General features: G+C 43.1%; 1 protein-coding gene across 1 annotated transcript in view; it reads right to left on the reverse strand.

Annotated features, from left to right (window-relative positions):
* abhd11 (abhydrolase domain containing 11) overlaps positions 1-21,178 on the reverse strand; it is a 30,409-nt gene extending 9,231 nt beyond the window's left edge. Inside the window, exons 1-5 of the mRNA XM_084141144.1 lie at positions 20,972-21,178; positions 14,081-14,216; positions 12,756-12,929; positions 12,098-12,268; positions 2,587-2,768 (exon numbers count right to left, since the gene is read on the reverse strand). Coding sequence (XP_083997270.1) covers positions 2,587-2,768; positions 12,098-12,268; positions 12,756-12,929; positions 14,081-14,216; positions 20,972-21,099 — 791 coding nt within the window. The 5' untranslated portion in view covers positions 21,100-21,178. The remainder of the gene's footprint in view (positions 1-2,586; positions 2,769-12,097; positions 12,269-12,755; positions 12,930-14,080; positions 14,217-20,971) is intronic.
* Positions 21,179-21,585: the final 407 nt, after the last annotated feature.

A 21,585-nucleotide genomic window follows, 5' to 3' on the forward strand; every position in this document is an offset into this window, starting at 1 on the left:
GTTCGTTGGTGATGTGGACACCAAGGAACTTGAAGCTCTCAACCTGTTCCACTACAGCCCCGTCGATGAGAAATGGGGGCGTGCTCAGTCCTCTTTTTGTTCCTGTAGTCCACAATCATCTCCTTTGTCTTGGTCACGTTGAGGGAGAGGTTGTTGTCCTGGCACCACACGGCCAGGTCTCTGACCTCCTCCCTATAGGCTGTCTCATCGTTGTCGGTGATCAGGCCTACCACTGTTATGTCGTCGGCAAACTTAATGATGGTGTTGGAGTCGTGCCTGGCCATGCAGTCGTGGGTGAACAGGGAGTACAGGAGGGGACTGAGCACGCACCCCTGAGGGGCCCCCGTGTTGAGGATCAGTGTGGCAGATGTGTTGTTACCTACCCTTACCACCTGGGGGCGGCCCGTCTGGAAGTCCAGGATCCAGTTGCAGAGGGAGGTGTTTAGTCCCAGGATCCTAGCTTAGTGATGAGCTTTGAGGGCACTATGGTGTTGAATGCTGAGCTGTAGTCAATGAATAGCATTCTCACATAGGTGTTCCTCTTGTCCAGGTGGGAAAGGGCAGTGTGGAGTGCAATAGAGATTGCATCATCTGTGGATCTGTTGGGGCGGTATGCAAATTGGAGTGGGTCTAGGGTTTCTGGGATAATGCTGTTGATGTGAGCCATGACCAGCCTTTCAAAGCACTTCATGGCTACAGACGTCAGTGCTACGGGTCGGTAGTCATTTAGGCAGGTTATCTTAGAGTCCTTGGGCACGGGGACTATGGTGGTCTGCTTGAAACATGTTGGTATTACAGACTCAGTCAGGGACATGTTGAAAATGTCAGTGAAGACACTTGCCAGTTGGTCAGCACATGCTCGGAGTACACGCCCTGGTAATCCGTCTGGCCCTGCGGCCTTGTGAATGTTGACCTGCTTAAAAGTCTTACTCACATCGGCTACGGAGAGCGTGATCACATAGTAATCCGGAACAGCTGGTGCTCACATGCATGCTTCAGTGTTGCTTGCCTCGAAGCGAGCATAGAAGTGGTTTAGGTCGTCTGGTAGGCTTGTGTCACTGGGCAGCTCGCGGCTGTGCTTCCCTTTGTAGTCTGTAATAGTTTTCAAGCCCTGCCACATCCGGCGAGCGTCAGAGCCAGTGTAGTACGATTCAATCTTAGTCCTGTATTGACTCTTTGCCTGTTTGATGGTTCGTCGGAGGGCATAGCGGGATTTCTTATAAGCGTCCGGGTTAGAGTCCCGCTCCTTGAAAGCGGCAGCTCTATCCTTTAGCTCAGTGTGGATGTTTCCTGTAATCCATGGCTTCTGGTAGGGGTATGTACGTACGGTCACTGTGGGGACGACATCATCGATGCACTTATTGATGAAGCCAGTGACTGATGTGGTGTACTCCTCAATGCTATCTGAAGAATCCCGGAACATGTTCCAGTCTGTGCTAGCAAAAAAGTCCTGTAGCTTAGCATCTGCGTCATCTGACCACTTTTTTATTAACCGAGTCACTGGTGCTTCCTGCTTTAGTTTTTGCTTATAAGCAGGTATCAGGAGGATAGAGTTATGGTCAGATTTGCCAAATGGAGGGCGAGGGAGAGCTTTGTATGCGTCTCTGTGTGTGGAGTAAAGGTGGTCTAGAGTTTTTTTTCCTCTGGTTGCACATTTAACATGCTGGTAGAAATTAGGTAGAACGGATTTAAGTTTCCCTGCATTAAAGTCCCCGGCCACTAGGAGCGCTGCATCTGGATGAGCGTTTTCCTGTTGATTTATGGCCTTATACAGCTCATTCAGTGCAATCTTAATGCCAGCATTGGTTTGTGGTGGTAAATAGACAGCTATGAAAAATATAGATGAAAACTCTCTTGGTAAATAGTGTGGTCTACAGCTTATCATAAGATACTCTACCTCAGGCGAGCAAAACCTCGAGACTTCCTTAGTATTTGATTTTGTGCACCAGCTGTTGTTTACAAATATACACAGACCGCCACCCCTTGTCTTACCGGAGTCAGCCGTTCTATCCTGCCGATGTAGCGTATAGCCCGCTAGCTGTATGTTGTCCATGTCGTCATTCAGCCACGACTCGGTGAAACATAAGATATTACAGTTTTTAATGTCCCGTTGGTAGGATAACAGTAATCTTAGGTCATCCAATTTGTTCTCCAATGATTGAAGATTGGCTAATAGGATTGATGGGAGCGGCAGTTTACTCGCTCGCCGTCGGATCCTTACAAGGCACCCCGACCTACGTCCACGATATCTCCGTCTCTTCCTCATGCGAATGACGGGGATTTGGGCCTTGTCGGGTGTCTGTAGGATATCCTTCGCGGCCGCCACGTTGAAGAAAAAATCTTCGTCCAATACGAGGTGAGTAATTGCTGTCCTGATATCCAGAAGCTCTTTTTGGTTATAAGAGACGATGGCAGAAACATTATGTACAAAATAAATTACAAATAACGCGGAAAAACACACATAATAGTACAATTGGTTAGAGGGCTGTAAAACGGCAGCCATCTTCTCCGGCGCTGTTCTAGGTCCCAAAGCAGTCTTACACCAATGACAGCTATTAAAACTGTATAGCAGATTACATCTTCTACCTGATGTAGGCAGAACTGGCTCCGCCCAGGAAGAGGGTGGGGCCCTCGTATGTGGTTTCGAAGGTAGGGAAGCTCATGATGTCATCAAGGTGCGCGGCGATGGCGTCCAGGTTGACCCTCCAGGCGTAGTGTCCGTTCTGCTCCACCAAGTTAGTCAGCAGGAACTGGCGCACTGAGCGCTCCTGAACACAGGAAGGAACATAACACCATTACTAGACACAAACTATCACAGGGTATGTCCTCCAAATGCCTTCTCTTTGGTTTCACAACACAGCCTGATAATGGACTGCATCTACTGTATATAATAGTGCTTTTCACTCAATTCCAAAGCCCTTTAGATGGTGCGTGGGATTAGTCAACCAACTGAAGAGGACTTTATATCCATTTGGTTTCACAACGCATTCATTCATTCATTCTCTAAGGACTAGGGATGTTAACCGTTAATCGGTTAGCTGCAAAAAGATGTGTCTGTGCCTGTGTGTCTCTTCACAGTCCTCGCTGTTCCATAAGGTGTATTTTTATCTGTTTTTAAATAATCTGATTCTACTGCTTGCATCAGTTACCTGATGTGGAATAGAGTTCCATGTAGCTATGGCTCTATGTAGTACTGTGCGCCTCCCATAGTCCATTCTTGACTTGGGGATTGTGAAGAGACCTTTGGTGGCATGTCTTGTGGGGTATGCATGGGTGTCCGAGCTGTGTGCTAGTAGTTTAAAACAGACACCTCGGGGCATTCAGCATGTCAACACTTCTTACAAAAACAAGTAGTGATGAAGTCAATCTCTCCTCCACTTTGAGCCATGAGAGATTAATGTTAGCTCTCTGTGTACATTTAAGGGCCAGCCGTGCTGCCCTGTTCTGAGCCAATTTAAATTTTCAGAGGTCCCTCTTTGTGGCACCTGACCAAAAGACTGAACAGTAGTCCAGGTGCGACAAAACTAGGGCCTATAGGACCTGCCTTGTTGATAGTGTTGTTAAAAAGGCAGAGCAGCGCTGTATTATGGACAGACTTCGCCCCATCTTAGCTATTGTTGTATCAATATGTTTTGACCATGACAGTTTACAATCCAGGATTACTCCAAGCAATTGAGTAACCTCAATTTCCAAATTATTACAAGATTTAGTTGAGGTTTAGGGTTTAGTTAATGATTTGTCCAAAATACAATGTTTTTAGTTTTTGAAATATTTAGGACTAACTTAATCCTTGCCACCCATTCTGAAACAGCAGTGATTTCACTCGCTGTAGTAGCTGTAACATGTGGAGTCATCCGCATACATAGACACACTGACTTTACTCAAAGCCAGTGCATGTCATTAGTAAAGATTGAAATAATTAAGGGGCCTAGACAGCTGCCATGGGGAATTCCTGATTCTACCTGGGTTATGTTGGAGAGGCTTCCATTAAAGAACACCCTCTGTGTTCTGTTAGACAGGTAACTCTTTATCCACAATATAGCAAGGGGTGTAAAGCCATAACACTTAAGTTTTTCCATCAGCAGACCATGATCGATAATGTCAAAAGCTGCACTGAAGTCTAACAAAACAGCGCCCACAATCTTTTTATCATCAATTTCTCTCAGCCAATCATCAGTCATTTGTGTAAGTGCTGTGCTTGTTGAATGTCCTTCCCTATAAGCATGCTGAAATTCTGTTGTCAATTTTTTTACAGTAAAATAGCATTGCTCAAACACAACTTTTCCCCAAAGTTTACTATGGGTTGGTAACGGGCTGATTGGTCGGCTATTTGAGCCAGTAAAGGGGGCTTTACTATTCTTGCGTAGCGGAATTACTTTTGCTTCCCTCCAGGCCTGAGCGCACACACTTTCTAGTAGGCTTAAAATTGAAGATACAGTGGGGAGAACAAGTATTTGATACACTGCCGATTTTGCAGGTTTTCCTACTTACAAAGCATGTAGAGGTCTGTAGTTTTTATCATAGGTACACTTCAACTGTGAGAGACGGAATGTAAAACAAAAATCCAGAAAATGACATTGTATGATCTTAAAGTAATTAATTTGCATTTTATTGCATGACATAAGTATTTGATACATCAGAAAAGCAGAACTTAATATTTGGTACAGAAACCTTTGTTTGCAATTACAGAGATCATACGTTTCCTGTAGGTCTTGACCAGGTTTGCACACACTGCAGCAGGGGTTTTGGCCCACTCCTCCATACAGACCTTTTCCAGATCCTTCAGGTTTCGGGGCTGTCGCTGGGCAATACGGACTTTCAGCTCCCTCCAAAGATTTTCTATTGGGTTCAGGTCTGGAGACTGGCTAGGCCACTCCAGAACCTTGAGATGCTTCTTACGGAGCCACTCCTTAGTTGCCCTGGCTGTGTGTTTCGGGTCGTTGTCATGCTGGAAGACCCAGCCACGACCCATCCTCAATGCTCTTACTGAGGGAAGGAGGTTGTTGGCCAAGATCTCGCGATACATGGCCCCATCCATCCTCCCCTCAATACGGGCAGTCGTCCTGTCCCCTTTGCAGAAAAGCATCCCCAAAGAATGATGTTTCCACCTCCATGCTTCACGGTTGGGATGGTGTTCTTGGGGTTGTACTCATCCTTCTTCTTTCTCCAAACACGGCGAGTGACCTTCTCCCATTCCTCCTCTGGATCATCCAGATGGTCATTGGCAAACTTCAGACGGGCCTGGACATGCACTGGCTTGAGCAGGGGGACCTTGCATGCGCTGCAGGATTTTAATCCATGACGGCGTAGTGTGTTACTAATGTTTATTTTTTTAGACTGTGGTCCCAGCTCTCTTCAGGTCATTGACCAGGTCCTGCCGTGTAGTCCTGGGCTGATCCCTCACCTTCCTCATGATCATTGATGCCCCACGAGGTGAGATCTTGCATGGAGCCCCAGACCGAGGGTGATTGACCGTCATCTTCCATTTTCTAATAATTGCGCCAACAGTTGTTGCCTTCTCACCAAGCTGCTTGCCGATTGTCCTGTAGCCCATCCCAGCCTTGTGCAGGTCTACAATTTTATCCCTGATGTCCTTACACAGCTCTCTGGTCTTGGCCATTGTGGAGAGGTTGGAGTCTGTTTGATTGAGTGTGTGGACAGGTGTCTTTTATACAGGTAACGAGTTCAAACAGGTGCAGTTAATACAGGTAATGAGTGGAGAACAGTAGGGCTTCTTAAAGAAAAACGAACAGGTCTGTGAGAGCCGGAATTCTGGTTGGTAGGTGATCAAATACTCATGTCATGCAATAAAAAGCAAAATTAATTACTTAAAAATCATACAATGTGATTTTCTGGATTTTTGTTTTAGATTCCATCTCTTACAGTTGAAGTGTACCTATGATAAAAATTACAGACCTCTACATGCTTTGTATGTAGGAAAACCTGCAAAATCGGCAGTGTATCAAATACTTGTTCTCCCCACTGTATGGCAAATAGGAGTGGCAATATCGTCCGCTATCATCCAAGTTGTCAGACCCCGGTGGCTTATTGTTGACAGACAATTTTTTCCCCTCTTCCACACTCACTTTACAGAATAAAAAATGACAATGCTTGTCTTTCATAATTTGATCAGTTATACTTGGATGTGTAGTGTCAGCTTTTGTTGCTGGCATGTCATGCCTAAATGAGCTAATCTTGCCAAGTAATTGGCAATATCAGTGGGTTTTGTGATGAATGCGCCATCTGATTCAATGAATGATGGAGCGGAGTTTGCCTTTTTGCCCAAAAATTCACTGTGTTCCAAAGCTTTTAACTATCATTCATCTTTGTTTCATTGTATAGTTTCTTCTTTTTATTCAGTTTAGTCACATGATTTGTTAAGTTTGCAGTACGTTTGCCAATCGGTTGTGCAGCCAGACTTATTTCCCATTCCTTTTGCCTCATCCCTCTCAAACATAAAAATTTTCAATTCCTCATCAATCCACAGGGATTTTACCGTTTTTACAGTCATTTTCTTAAAATGGGTGCATGCTTATTACTAACTGGAATAAGCAATTTCATAAATGTGTGAATTGCAGCGTCTGGCTGCTCCTCATTACACACCAACAAATATTCTTTACATCAACATAGGAATTACTACAAAACTTATTGTATGACCTTATACACTATATTAGGCCCAGACTTTGGAACTTCGGTTTTCCTGGATATGGCTACTATATTGTGATCACTACATCCGATGGATTTGTATACTGCTTTAAAGCAAATTTCTGCAGCATTAGTAAAGATGTGATCAATACATTGATGATTTCATTCCTGTGCCGTTTGTAACTACCCTGGTAGGTTGACTGATAACCTGAACCAGGTTGCAGGTACAGGTTAAAGTTTGAAGCTTTCTCTTGAGTGGCAGCTTGATGAAAGCCAATCAATATTTAAATCATCCAGAAAACAATGTTGATATCACATACATTATCAAGCATTTCACACGTTATCCAGATACTGACTGTTCGCACTTGGTGTTCTATATCAGCTTCCCAGCAGAATGGGCTTTAGGTGAGGCAGATGAACCTGTAGTCATATTACTTCAACAGTATTTAACATGAGATCCTCTCTAAGCTTTAAAGGAATGTGGTTCTGAATAAACAGCAACACCTCCACCATTGGCATTTCTGTAGATGTTATAACCATGTATTGCTACCACTGTATCAAAGGTATTATCAAAGTGAGTTTTCAGAGATTGTCATAATATGAATGTCATCTGTTTCTAGCAAATTATTGATTTCTTAAGCTTTATATGTTAACGTGGGCTAATTTTAGCACTTTTCTGGGATGCTTGATTGTTTTCATTGCTTTACTGGGAAGCTTAGCAGAAGTAGACATGCTCATGTTATTTATGTTAGTGCAGGGTGAGCTGCACACAGCGGACTTCCTACTAGGGCACACCGCCTCAGTGCTAACAGTATAACTCTTGTCCATAGGCACATGATTACTGCATACAATAGCTGTAGGATCAGCAGAGGCATTCATGGCAGTTAGAGGTCCTCTGTAGCTCAGCTGGTAGAGCACGGCGCTTGTAACGCCAAGGTAGTGGGTTCGATCCCCGGGACCACCCATACACAAAACATTTATGCACGCATGACTGTAAGTCGCTTTGGATAAAATCGTCTGCTAAATGGCATATTATTTATTATTATTATTAGAGGGACATACAGTGCATTCGGAAAGTATTCAGACCCCTTCACTTTTTCCACATTTTGTTACAATACAGCCTTATTTTAAAATGGATTAAATTGTCCCCCCCCCCCCCCCTCAATCTATACAAAATACCCCATAATGACAAAGCAAAAACAGGTTTTTAGAAATGTTTGCAAATGTATTACAAATATAAAACTGAAATTACATTTACATAAGTATTCAGACCCTTTACTCAGTACTTTGTTGAAGCATATTTGGCAGCGATTACAGCCTTGAGTGTTCTTGGGTATGACAATACAAGCTTAGCACACCTGTATTTGGGGAGCTTCTCCCATTCTTCTCTGCAGATCCTGTCAAGCTCTGTCAGGTTGGATGGGGAGCGTCGCTGCACAGCTATTTTCAGGTCTCTCCAGAGATGTTCGATCGGGTTCAAGTCCAGGCTCTGGCTGGGCCACTCAAGGACATTCAGAGACTTGTCCCGGAGCCACTCCTGCATTGTCTTGGCTGTGTGCTTAGGGTCATTGTTCTGTTGGAAGGTGAACCTTTGCCCCAGTCTGAGGTACTGAGCAGGTTTTCATCAAGGATCTCTCCATTCATCTTTTCCTCAATCCTGACTAGACTCCCAGTCCCTGCCACTGAAAAACATCCCCACAGCATGATGCTGCCACAACCATGCTTCACTGTAGGGATGGTATTGGCCAGGTGATGAGCGGTTCCTGCTTTCCTCCGGACGTGATGCTTGGCATTCAGGCCAAAGAGTTCAATCTTGGTTTCATCAGCCCAGAGAATATTGTTTCTCATGGTCTGAGAGTCCTTTAGGTGCCTTTTGGCAAACTCCAAGCGGGCTGTCATGTTCCTTTTACGGAGGAGTGTCTTCCGTCTGGCCACTCTACTATAAAAGGCCTGAATGGTGGAGTGCTACGGAGATGGTAGTCCTTTTAGAAGGTTCCCCCATCTCCACAGAGGAACTCTGGAGCTCTGTCAGTGACCATCGGGTTCTTGGTCACCTCCCTGATCAAGGCCCTTCTCCACCGATTGCTCAGTTTGGCTGGGCGGCCAGCTCTAGGAAGAGTCTTGGTGGTTCCAAACTTCTTCCATTTAAGAATGATGGAGGCCACTGTGTCCTTGGGGACCGTCAACGCTGCAGACATTTCTGGGTACCCTTCCCCAGATCTGTGCCTCGACACATTGCTGTCTCGGAGCTCTACGGACAATTCCTTCGACCTCATGGCTTGGTTTTTGCTCTGACATGCACCGTCAACTGTTGGACCTTATATAGACAGGTGTGTGCTTTTCCAAATCATGTCCAATCAATTGAATTTACCACAGGTGGACTCCAATTAAGTTGTAGAAACATCTCAAGGATGAGCAATGGAAACATGACGCACCGGAGCTCAATTTCGAGTCTCATCGCAAAGGGTCTGAATACGTATGTAAATAAGGTTTCTGTTAAAAAGATATATGAATCTGAAAAAAATAACTAAAAACCAGTTTTCGCTTTGTCATCATGGGGTAGTGTGTGTAGATTGGTGAGGGATTTTAAAATAAAATCTATTTTAGAATAAGGCTGTAACGTAACAAAATGTAGAAAAAGTGAATGGTCTGAATACTTTCCAAATGCACTGTAAATTAGGTTACTTACATTGTGTCTACCAACACCCATGGGATAATGTACATTTGCTGAAGCATTATGACAACATAGCAACACAATGGTAGGGATTAACTGAGCTGGGCTTGGGTCATTGTCTCAACGCAGCCTTATAATGCTGTGAAAGGATCCAGGAACCCAAATAATTTGGGTGGATCCCATCCTCCTTATAAAAACAAGCTTTGTTTCCAGAAGGTATAAAAAATGGTCAATAAATGTTACAACCACAGAGCTGCAATAGTCACGTAGCCAGTTATGGAGGGCTACACGTCCATCCATCAAGCCAGAGCGGCGTCCAGCCACAGGAGTTGAGAACGAGAAAGTTCAAATTTACGTTTTCTCCATAAGTTTGCGCAAAATAGAAAATTGCTTGCTAACGATAGCCACCTCATTCCTGTAATCCTCCACAAGCAAACAATTACCGCATTGGAACTCCGGATTGTTATTACTGTCCAGGACAAGAGCGTAATAAACACAGCTTCTACAGCGCTGGAAACGTTCGTTAGCTATTCCAGGCGAAGCGGGCTCCATTGCAACCTAGGTAGCTAGCTGACTAGTTGGTAAATATTCCGTCCAAATCAGCAGGTTTTGACACAAACACTTATGAACAAATTAAACTTTGGTAACAACAGGCCGAAACAACAGGTCGAGGTGCAGGAGGTATCCGAGTAGTGACTGGTACTGTGAACCCTGGTGGTAATAACAGTAGTGACTGGTAGTGTGAACCCTGGTGGTATCAACAGTAGTGTGAACCCTGGTGGTATCAACAGTAGTGTGAACCCTGGTGGTAATAACAGTAGTGTGAACCCTGGTGGTAATAACAGTAGTGACTGGTAGTGTGAACCCTGGTGGTATCAACAGTAGTGTGAACCCTGGTGGTATCAACAGTAGTGTGAACCCTGGTGGTAATAACAGTAGTGTGAACCCTGGTGGTAATAACAGTAGTGACTGGTAGTGTGAACCCTGGTGGTATCAACAGTAGTGTGAACCCTGGTGGTAATAACAGTAGTGACTGGTAGTGTGAACCCTGGTGGTATCAACAGTAGTGTGAACCCTGGTGGTAATAACAGTAGTGTGAACCCTGGTGGTAATAACAGTAGTGACTGGTAGTGTGAACCCTGGTGGTATCAACAGTAGTGTGAACCCTGGTGGTAATAACAGTAGTGACTGGTAGTGTGAACCCTGGTGGTAATAACAGTAGTGTGAACCCTGGTGTTAATAACAGTAGTGACTGGTAGTGTGAACCCTGGTGGTCTCAACAGTAGTGTGAACCCTGGTCGTAATAACAGTAGTGTGAACCCTGGTGGTAATAACAGTAGTGTGAACCCTGGTGGCATCAACAGTAGTGTGAACCCTGGTGGTAATAACAGTAGTGTGAACCCTGGTGGTAATAACAGTAGTGTGAACCCTGGTGGCATCAACAGTAGTGTGAACCCTGGTGGTAGTGTGAACCCTGGTGGTAATAACAGTAGTGACTGGTAGTGTGAACCCTGGTGGTAATAACAGTAGTGTGAACCCTGAGCTGTGTATGAATACTCATACTAACCGCACTAACCATACTATTTGTGACGTAAATTGAGTATGTAGTATGCTTATTGGTCATAGTATGGATATAGTTAGTATGCCAAAAGTTCCTGGATGTCGTACTACATTCGCCAAAATACTAATTATACAAGCAGTGGACACTATTTTTGTGCTTTTAGGGACCATAATGCAATTCCTCCGAAAATGGGCGTGGCTTCACAACGTTTTCAGATTTGAAGAAAATGGCTGAAAATATGCAGCCGAAGTTTGACGAGAGCGGATACAAATTCATTGCTTTAACTAATTATGACAAATGTTAAGAAAAATGTTGAGCAATGTAATAAAGTAATGACTTTTCAAATACGTTACACATTATGTTGGCTGACAATTTGTTAGCTACGCTATCCTTACGAACCGCATAGCATATCATTACAGCAGTATGTACCGGTATGTTAGCTAGTTACCTAACGTTAGTTGGCTACTAATACATCGAACTTGCCAGTATATTAACTATATGGTATCTAACTAACTACCCAACGTTTATTGACCTGATTATTCACGTCATTCTTAGCTAAGTGGGATAGTTTACGAAACACTCAACATATGGCAGGTGTCAGTAAACGTCAACAACAAAACATTATTAAATTGTTGCCAGCAGCACAGTTACAGTCACCAACACTCAGGATAACATGAAAACAGCCTAACCAGCTTTGCTAAGGTGAGTAAAATGGTCAGTGAGGTGTTCTCTCATTTGTGTCAGGAAGTAGCTAGCCAACGTTAGCCAGTTAGCTTAGGTGCTTGACTGCCGTTGTGAGGTCAGAACACTCAGATCAACCATACTCCTCGGCCAGAGCGTCCAGTGTGCTCTCTGAACGCTCAGAGAGCGAAACACTCTGAATTTACTAAAGGAAAATCTGACAACGTTCTGAATTTACGAACGCCCAGAGTGCACACATGAAGTCATAAGATGTCTAGCTAGTAATTTGTTACGCTAACAAGCTAGCAAGAGGTTGCATAGCAACAGCATCAACTTCCGGTAGACAGGTGTAGCGCTAGTTCGCTCAACTGAAAGGATACCTTTAGTTTACAGTATACTAAAATGAACTAATAGTATATACTCATTAAGTATGTAGTATACAGTATGTTAGTATGGTTATTCGAACACAGCTCTGGTGGTAATAACAGTAGTGTGAACCCTGGTAGTGATAGCCAGTGAGAGAAGCTTGCCCTAACCTTGACCAGTTTGCGTAGCTGGTCCTCGGCCATGCGGCGGGCGGTCGAGCGAGGGAGGTCACTAGAGATCTTCACATCCTTCATGGCCTGGATATAGGAGTGGAAGTTGGTGCGGGTGGTGGTCTGGGCTGGACTGATGTCCACCACTACCAACCTCTCCACCAGGCCAGGCTACAGGGAGAGATACGGGGAAAGGAAGGGGAATGGGGGTAATGGGAGGGATAGATGAAGAGACAGGTAGAAGGAGGGAGAGAGAAGGAAGAGGGAGAAGAGAGAGGAAGAAATGAGAACCGGAAAGAACAAAGTTCTGCCACCTCTATACGATGGGAAAGTGTGACCACTTCCGTATCTAAAAACTTCATTAACAGGCATCGAGTAGAAGTAAATTAACCCATGAATATGAATATCATTTTATATACCGTATATATGCTAAATGACTGCGGTTTTGTGATTTTGATGATATAATCTTGAAGCGCATTCAGAAAAAGTATGGGACTGGATCCAGGAAGTAAGGCGAGATGGGCAGTCACTTTCCCATGGTACAGTGCAGCAGTAATCAACGCAGGTTTCTAATGTAATTAGTGCAGCTTCAAGCTGAACAGAAACCACGGTGCGGTAATGATTCATATTGATGTTCTGGGGGCGTTCGTTCGTTTACCTGCGATAGGGCTGTCGTCATGGCGACCTTGCCCCCCATGCTGTGGCCAATCAGGACGCACTTCCCGATGTGCAGCTGGGCGAGCAGGTGTGTCAAGTCATTGGTCATCGCCTCGTAGGTCAGGTCGGCGCTGTGCGTGCTGGTACCGTGGTTACGGGCGTCGACCGTCAGCACCTGACTGGACAAAGGACAGTTAAGACACTAGGGGGGGTGGAGAGGGGGGAGAGGGAGGGGATATAGGCTAGATGGAAGACTACAGTCCAGTCCATTCCTGCGTGACCACTCAGATAGGAAAGACACTAGGGGGGGTGGAGAGGGGGGAGAGGGAGGGGATATAGGCTAGATGGAAGACTACAGTCCAGTCCATTCCTGCGTGACCACTCAGATAGGAAAGACACTAGGGGGGGTGGAGAGGGGGGAGAGGGAGGGGATATAGGCTAGATGGAAGACTACAGTCCAGTCCATTCCTGCGTGACCACTCAGACAGTTAAGACACTAGGGGGGGTGGAGAGGGGGGAGAGGGAGGGGATATAGGCTAGATGGAAGACTACAGTCCAGTCCATTCCTGCGTGACCACTCAGACAGGAAAGACACTAGGGGGGGTGGAGAGGGGGGAGAGGGAGGGGATATAGGCTAGATGGAAGACTACAGTCCAGTCCATTCCTGCGTGACCACTCAGACAGGAAAGACACTAGGGATTCATTAGTAAAGAGGGGGAGTACGTGGGAGGGGGGAGTAGGGTACAGGCCACAATCCTGCTGGTGACTAAAATGTAAATGTATTCATTTATCACTGGCACTTGAATGTATTAATGTCACTGATTGGCCAAAGTGCACATATCTGGTTTCACAACACTCACCAATTAGAAAGCATGAATAAAACAGCCACCCGCGAGGAACAGAGTTGTGCACACCTGGCTGTATGTGAGAGAATAACTGAACCTTATCAGCATGGCTTCAGATAAAATCTATACACTAACTATTATATCACCGGTCGTTTAGAGAGAAAGATAACACTTGACCAAAGCATACATAGCCTAGTGTATCCCTCCCTCCTCTTGTGTTACCCATCCTTGATTTCCAGTCTTTAACATTAGTGTTGCTCTTTGTGGTAAATAACTGTATATTTACATTTTAGCCATTTAGCATAGCAATTTGGGTTAAGTGCCTTGCTCAAGGGCACAGACAGATTTTTCACCTAGCCGGCTTGAGGATTCGAACTAGCAACCTCTCAGTAACTGGCCCAACACTCTTTAATCGCTCGGCTACCTGCCGCCCATGTAATATATCTGAAACAGTTGTCTGCCTTGTGAGACTATGCGTTACCTTTCGGCCTGTCCTCTGCACCAGGGACTTGGCTATAGAGTGGAAGTTGGACTTGCTGCCGAACAGCCCATGGAGGAATACCAGGGGGGTGCTGTCCCCTGTCCCGTCAAACACGTCATAGGTCAGGTTCACAGGGCTGCAACAGACAATAGAATAATACATTGTTAGAGTTAACATACACATTATATATACAAAAGTATGTGGACACCCTTTCAAATGAGTGGATTCGGCAATTTCAGCAACACCCGTTGCTGACAGGTGTATAAAATCGAACACACAGCCATGCAATCTCCATAGACAAACATTGGCAGTAGAATGGCCTTACTGAAGAGCTCAGATAGCCACCCTTTGCCTTGATGACAGCTTTGCACACTCTTGGCATTCTCTCAACCAGCTTCACCTGGAATGCTTTTCCAACAGTCTTGAAGGAGTTCCCACATATGCTGAGTACTTGTTGGCTGCTTTTCCTTCACTCTGCGGTCCGACTCATCCCAAACCATCTCAATTGGGTTGAGGTCGGGGGATTGTGGAGGCCATGTCATCTGATGCAGCACTCCATACCTCTCCTTCTTGGTAAAATAGCCATTACACAGCCTGGAGGTGTGCTGGGTCATTGTCCTGTTGAAAAACAAATTATATTCCCACTAAGCCCAAACCAGATGGGATGGCGTATCGCTGCAGAATGCTGTGGTAGCCATGCTGGTTAAGTGTGCCTTGAATTCTAAATAAATCACAGACAGTGTCACCAGCAAAGCACCCCCACACCATAACACCTCCTCTTCCATGTTTTATGGTGGGAACTACACATGCAGAGATCATCCGTTCACCCACACCGCGTCTCACCAAGACACGGCAGTTGGAAACAAAAATCTCCAATTTTGATTCAGACCAAAGGACTAATTTCCACCAGTCTAATGTCCATTGTTCGTGTTTCTTGGCCCAAGCAAGTCTCTTCTTATTGGTGTCCTTTAGTACTGGTTTCTTTGCAGCAATTTGACCATGGAGGCCTGATTTTCACAGTCTCCTCTGAACAGTTGATGTTGAGATGTGTCTGTTACTTCCACTCTGTGAAGCATTTATTTGGGCTGCAATAAATGGCTGATAACTCTAATGAACTTATCCTCTGCAGCAGAGGTAACTCTGGGTCTTCCTTTCATGTGGCGGTCCTAATGAGAGCCAGTTTCATCATAGCGGTTGATGGTTTTTGCGACTGCACTTGAAGAAACGTTCAAAGTTATTGAAATGTTCCGTATTGACTTACCTTAATGTCTTAAAGTAATGGACTGTCATTTCTCTTTGCTTATTTGAGCTGTTCTTCCATAATATGGACTTGTCTTTTACCAAATAGGGCTATCTTCTGTATACCAACCCTACCTTGTCACAACACAACTGATTGGCTCAAACACATTAAGAAGGAAAGAAATTCCACAAATTAACAAGGCACACCTGTTAATTGAAATGCATTCCAGGTTACCTCATGAAGCTGGTTGAGAGAATGCCAAGAGTCTGCAAAGCTGTCATCAAGGCAAAGGGTGGCTACTTTGAAGAATCTCAAATATAAAATATATTTTGATTTAAAACTTTTGGTTACCACATGATTCCATATGTTTTATTTCATAGTTTTGATATCTTCAATTGTATTCTACAATGTAGAAAATAGTAAAAATAAAGAAAAACCCTGGAATGAGTAGGTGTGTCCAAACATTTGACTGGTACTAATAAATAAATATATATATATTTATTTTATTTATATATATTGTTACACTGTGTATGTAATAAATATATATATATTTATTACATACACAGTCGTGGTCAAAAGTTGAGAATGACACAAGTATTGGTCTTCAAAGTTTGCTGCTTCAGTGTTTTTAGATATTTTTGTCAGATGTTGTTATGGTACACTGAAGTATAATTACAAGCATTCCATAAGTGTCAAAGGCTTATATTGACAATTACATTAAGTTTATGCAAAGAGTCAATATTTGCAGTGTTGACCCTTCTTTTTCAAGACGTCTGCAATCCGCCCTGGCATGCTGTCAATTAACTTCTGGGCCACATCCTGACTGACGGCAGCCCATTCTTGCATAATCAATGCTTGGAGTTTGTCAGAATTTGTGGGTTTTTGTTTGTCCACCCGCCTCTTGAGGAATGACCACAAGTTCTCAATGGGATTAAAGTCTGGGGAGTTTCCTGGCCATGGACCCAAAATGTTGATGTTTTGTTCCCCGAGCCACTTAGTTATCACTTTTGCCTTATGGCAAGGTGCTCCATCATGCTGGAAAAGGCATTGTTCGTCACCAACCTGTTCTTGGATGGTAGGGAGAAGTTGCTCTCGGAGGATGTGTTGGTACCATTCTTTATTCATGGCTTTGTTCTTAGGCAAAATTGTGAGTGAGCCCACTCCCTTGGCTGAGAAGCAACCCCACACATGAATGGTCTCAGGATGCTTTACTGTTGGTATGACACAGGACTGATGGTAGCACTCACCTTGTCTTCTCCGGACAAGGTGTTTTCCAGATGCCCCAAACAATCGGAAAGGGGATTCATCAGAGAAAATGACTTTACCCCAGTCCTCAGCAGTCCAATCCCTGTACCTTTTGCAGAATATCAGTCTGTCCCTGATGTTTTTCCTGGAGAGAAGTGGCTTCCTCGCTGCCCTTCTTGACACCAGGCCATCCTCCAAAAGTCTTCGCCTCACTGTGCGTGCAGATGCACTCACACCTGCCTGCTGCCATTCCTGAGCAAGCTCTGCACTGGTGGTGCCCCGATCCCGCAGCTGAATCAAGCCACCCTCCTTTTAAAGCTTCCAGTCTGTTATTCTAACTCAATCAGCATGACAGAGTGATCTCCAACCTTGTCCTCGTCAACACTCACCTGTGTTAACGAGAGAATTACTGACATAATGTCAGCTGGTCCTTTTGTGGCAGGGCTGAAATGCAGTGGAAATGTTTTTTGGGGATTAAGTTCATTTTCATGGCAAAGAGGGACTTTGCAATTAATTGCAATTCATCTGATCACTCTTCATAACATTCTGGAGTATATGCAAATTGGCATCATTAAAACTGAGGCAGCAGACTTTGTGAAAATTAATATTTGTGTCATTCTCAAAATGTTTGACCACAACTCTATATATACACACACACACACCCTTTAAAAAATATATATATTTTCCTTTATTACTTTCTAACCCTACCACCCCTCCCGTAATTTGAGTAAACTAGTGAACAACAACGCTTAGGCCTCTACTTCCAGCTCATACATACTATATACATTTTATGGACAGTCCATTTTACAATAGTTCCATTTTGTTTGTTTTTACTCCTGTCCTTCCTCTACCCTCAACCTCTCTCATCTATTTCTGATGTCCATCTGGTTTGATTTCTATTTGCCATATCTTTCAAACTGTGCTCTTTCACAAAAGTTCTTAACCTATAACCTCTATAGGTTTTACGGACACAGAATGTTTTACATTTGTTACCTTGTTATTAGTCCCAACCTTCAGCTCTATTCAACACCACCCATCTATCTCTTAACACCATCCATTTTGGATTTCTATTGGCCATATATTTTTCAACTGTGCTGTGATGTTTCACAAAAGTTCTGAACCTTTCTATTCTCATTGTTTCTACAGATTGTAAATTGAAAATAAACATTTGTGCTAAAAGTATTATTATATTATTGATTGATTGATTGACTATGACTTTTCAGATCACCAGTAGTGCCATCTGCAGGGTTAGCTCCAGGTAAATATTGCAATTCTTCAGCCATTCCTGGACTGTGACCAAAAACAAGCTTTATATGGACAGTATCAAAACAAATGATCTAATGATTCTGTCTCTTCGCAGCAAAATCTGCAGAGCTGGGAAGGTTGTATCCCCCATGTAAATAACATTTTATTGTTTGGAAGAATTTTGTATAATAATTTACATCGAAAAATTATACGTTTTGAATCTGGTGTCGTTTTGCGTATCCGTTCATAAACTCTGTGCCATGGAATCGGTACGTCAAAAATCTCTTCCCAACTATTATGTAATCTATATGGGACGGCTATCAATTTTTTGGTCCTTAAATGAAACTGGTGTACTTTTTTATTAATCACAATTTTCTTTAAGCAATTATGGTCTTTAATGCAGGGCCGACATTTACATTTTTAGTCATTTAGCAGACGCTCTTATCCAGAGCGACTTACAGTTAGTGAATACATATTTTTTTTATACTGGCCCCCCGTGGGAATCGAACCCACAACCCTGGCGTTGAAAACGCCATGCTCTATCAACTGAGCTACATCCCTGCCGGCCATTCCCTCCCCTACCCTGGACGACGCTGGGCCAATTGTGCGCCGCCCATGAGTCTCCCGGTCGCGGCCGGCTGCGACAGAGCCTGGATTCGAACCAGCATCTCTAGTGGCACAGTTAGCACTGCGATGCAGTGCCTTAGACCACTGCGCCACTCAGGACAGACACTTTCCTCTTCAATTTTTGCAGTAATGCTGCAATTAGTTTGTTGTAATTTGGGTAGAGCAGACATTTCCATATGTTTTTGTTAGCTGCATGTGCGACATAACTCCACCAGTCCTACCTATGATATCATTTACGAAGATTATAATGGTTTATCATCAATTTGTATTTTTGAGTTCAACCACAATATTTGTTGTGTTATTTGTTGTCGTTTCTGGTGGATGAAAAAAGAAATTGCAACCAACTTTCTATGACTTGTTTTAGGAATAGTGATATTTGGGAGATTATTTCCTTTTCAAATAACTGAAAGTGAGAAATTGTAATCTGAATAAAGGGAAAAAGGCCATTCTTGAACATAGTAAGAATGTCTCACCCTAATTTGCTAGAGAACCAGTTTGGATTTAAGTATAACTTTTGTAAGACTGAAGCCTTTAGTGAGAGGTCTAATGCTTTAATATTTAATAATTTCTGCCCTCCAAATTCATATTTATTATATAAATAGGCCGTTTAATTTTGTCTGGCTTACCGTTCCAAATAAAATTGAATCTTCTCATAATTTAAAAAACGGGGATATTACTTTATATTAAGAGTTAATCACTGTGATTTTTCCACAAATAGACAAGTATTTACCTTTCCATGGTAGCAAGACCTTATCTATTTTTGCTAACTTTCTATTAAAATGTATTGGAGTGAGATCATTTATTTCTTTTGCGATATGTATACCAAGTATATCCACACCACCATCAGACCATTTTATTGGTAAACTACACAGTAATGTAAAAGTTGTATTTTTTTGTGATCCAATACATAATATAGTACATTTATCATAATTTGGTTGTAATCCAGGGAGGCTAGAACATTTATCTAGATCCTCTATGAGGCTGTGGAGGGATCCAAGTTTTGGATTTAAGAGAAAACATGAATCATCAGCGTACAATGACATCTTTGTTTTTCTAATTTCTAATCCCTTGATATTATTGTTGGATCTGATTTTAATAGCTAACATTTCGATGGCCATAATAGATAGATATGCTGATATGGACAACCTTGTTTTACTCCTCTTGACAGTTTAAAACTTTCAGAGAAATAGCCATTATTTACACCTAGGGTTACTATACATGATTTTAACCCATTTTATAAGAGATTGTCCAAAATTGAAATGTTCCAGGCATTTATATATAAACTCCAGTAGTACTTTATCAAAAGCAGGCCTGGTTTCCCAGATTTTTCATAGTGTTCTATTGTTTCCAGTATTTGCCTTATATTATCTCCAATGTATCGTCCATGTAAAAAAAAACTGTCTGATTAGGATGAATAATGTCCGACAATACCTTTCTAATTCTATGCGCTATACATTTTGTTAGAATTTTTGCATCACAACACTGAAGTGTAAGGGGCCTCCAATTTTTTTTATGGACTGGATCTTTATATTTCCCACTTGTATGGAAGAACTTGACTAGCCTGCACAGAGCCCTGAATTCAACCCCATCGAACACCTTTGGGATGAATTGGAACGCTGACTGCGAGCCAGGCCTAATCGCCCAACATCAGTGCCCGACCTCACTAATGCTCATGGCTGAATGGAAGCAAGTCCCTGCAGCAATGTTCCAACACCCAACATTTACATAATTTAGCAGACCCTCTTATCCAGAGCGACTGAAGATTGGAGGCTGTTGTAGCAGCTAAGGGGGGACCAACTCCATATTAATGGTCATGATTTTGGAATGAGATGTTCGACGAGCAGGTGTCCACATCTTTTAGTCATGTCGTTTATTTGATAACACATTAGCTGCTATCTTCACAGGGGTACAATAGAGGTGAGAATGACGTGAATTAATTGTTAACATTAACATATCCTTGGTAATGAATTCGGCTAAGAAATGTAGTGAACAAAACAAGTAACTGACTGTCTGTCAACATTATGTTTTCATTCAACGAAGTAACTGATTTACCATAACGTTAGATTGCTAGCCTAGGGCAGTTAAAAAATACTGAGTATGTAGGGTCGGGGTCATTGTTGGAATGCTGGCCTAACTGGTTAGCTAGCTAGCTAAAATACTATTCAAATGTCGGGCTTTAGAGATTTGACAACAAACAATACAGTCATCAATGCAAGCAACATCTGATGGGCACACACTGCTTGTCATACAACATAAAATGTTTTAATATATTAATTTAGCCCACAGGCACAGCCAAGTGTACAGCTAGCTGGCTAACTAACGTTAGCTATACATCTAAATAAAATACCCTAGCTATCCCTCAATAACACAAACAGCCACAAATAAAGGTCGATGATTGCTTGAATAACTTGCTATCCAATTTCTCCTGTAATGTTTTTATTCGGTGCATTTACATTACGTAGCTAAAGAAGGTAGCTAGCTAGAATGTTAACTCGCCGTCAATTTATTAGCCTGGAGCAAGTAGAGGGCATTACCTTGTCGAGCCAACAGCCCGAGCCATCCGCAGCATGCCACCGCTGAAATCCTGCTGTCCGGTTACAAACCGACATGTTGCCCGTCCGCAGAGAAGTCCTCTCGAGAGAAAGCGACAGAAAACACTCATGACAAGTTATGCTCGTTTAGTTTTCTTCAAGGCTGACCGACAACATAAGCTTTCTATTCTGCAAATTTCGGAGCAGAGAAAATCGTCTTCTTCTTCTTCTTCAGTGGGGTTTATCGGCGGTTGGCATCCAACATTATGGTGCATTACCGCCACCTTCCGTACTGGAGTGTGGGCCTGAGACAGGGAGAAACTAAATCCTACCTGCCAACCCCGTTTCTCTTAAAAAATATAACAAAATATTTGAGACTATATCTAATGACGTTCTACTCAATACACTATTTAAACTAATTTCCTATATCCCCTTCTCCCTCAGAGATCCCATCCTCTCTCTTTCCCTCTGATACTGCCCACACTGTAGCAATACATGCTCCACAGTCTCTATTTCCTGACAATAATCACACTTTCCTGATGGATGCTTTCCTATCACATTTAATGTATTATTCAACTGGCTGTGTACCACCCTTAATCTTGTAAAAATAGCCTCCT

This window comes from Coregonus lavaretus, assembly GCF_964263955.1.
Source record: "Coregonus lavaretus genome assembly, chromosome: 24".
NCBI classification, from domain to species: Eukaryota; Metazoa; Chordata; class Actinopteri; order Salmoniformes; family Salmonidae; genus Coregonus; species Coregonus lavaretus.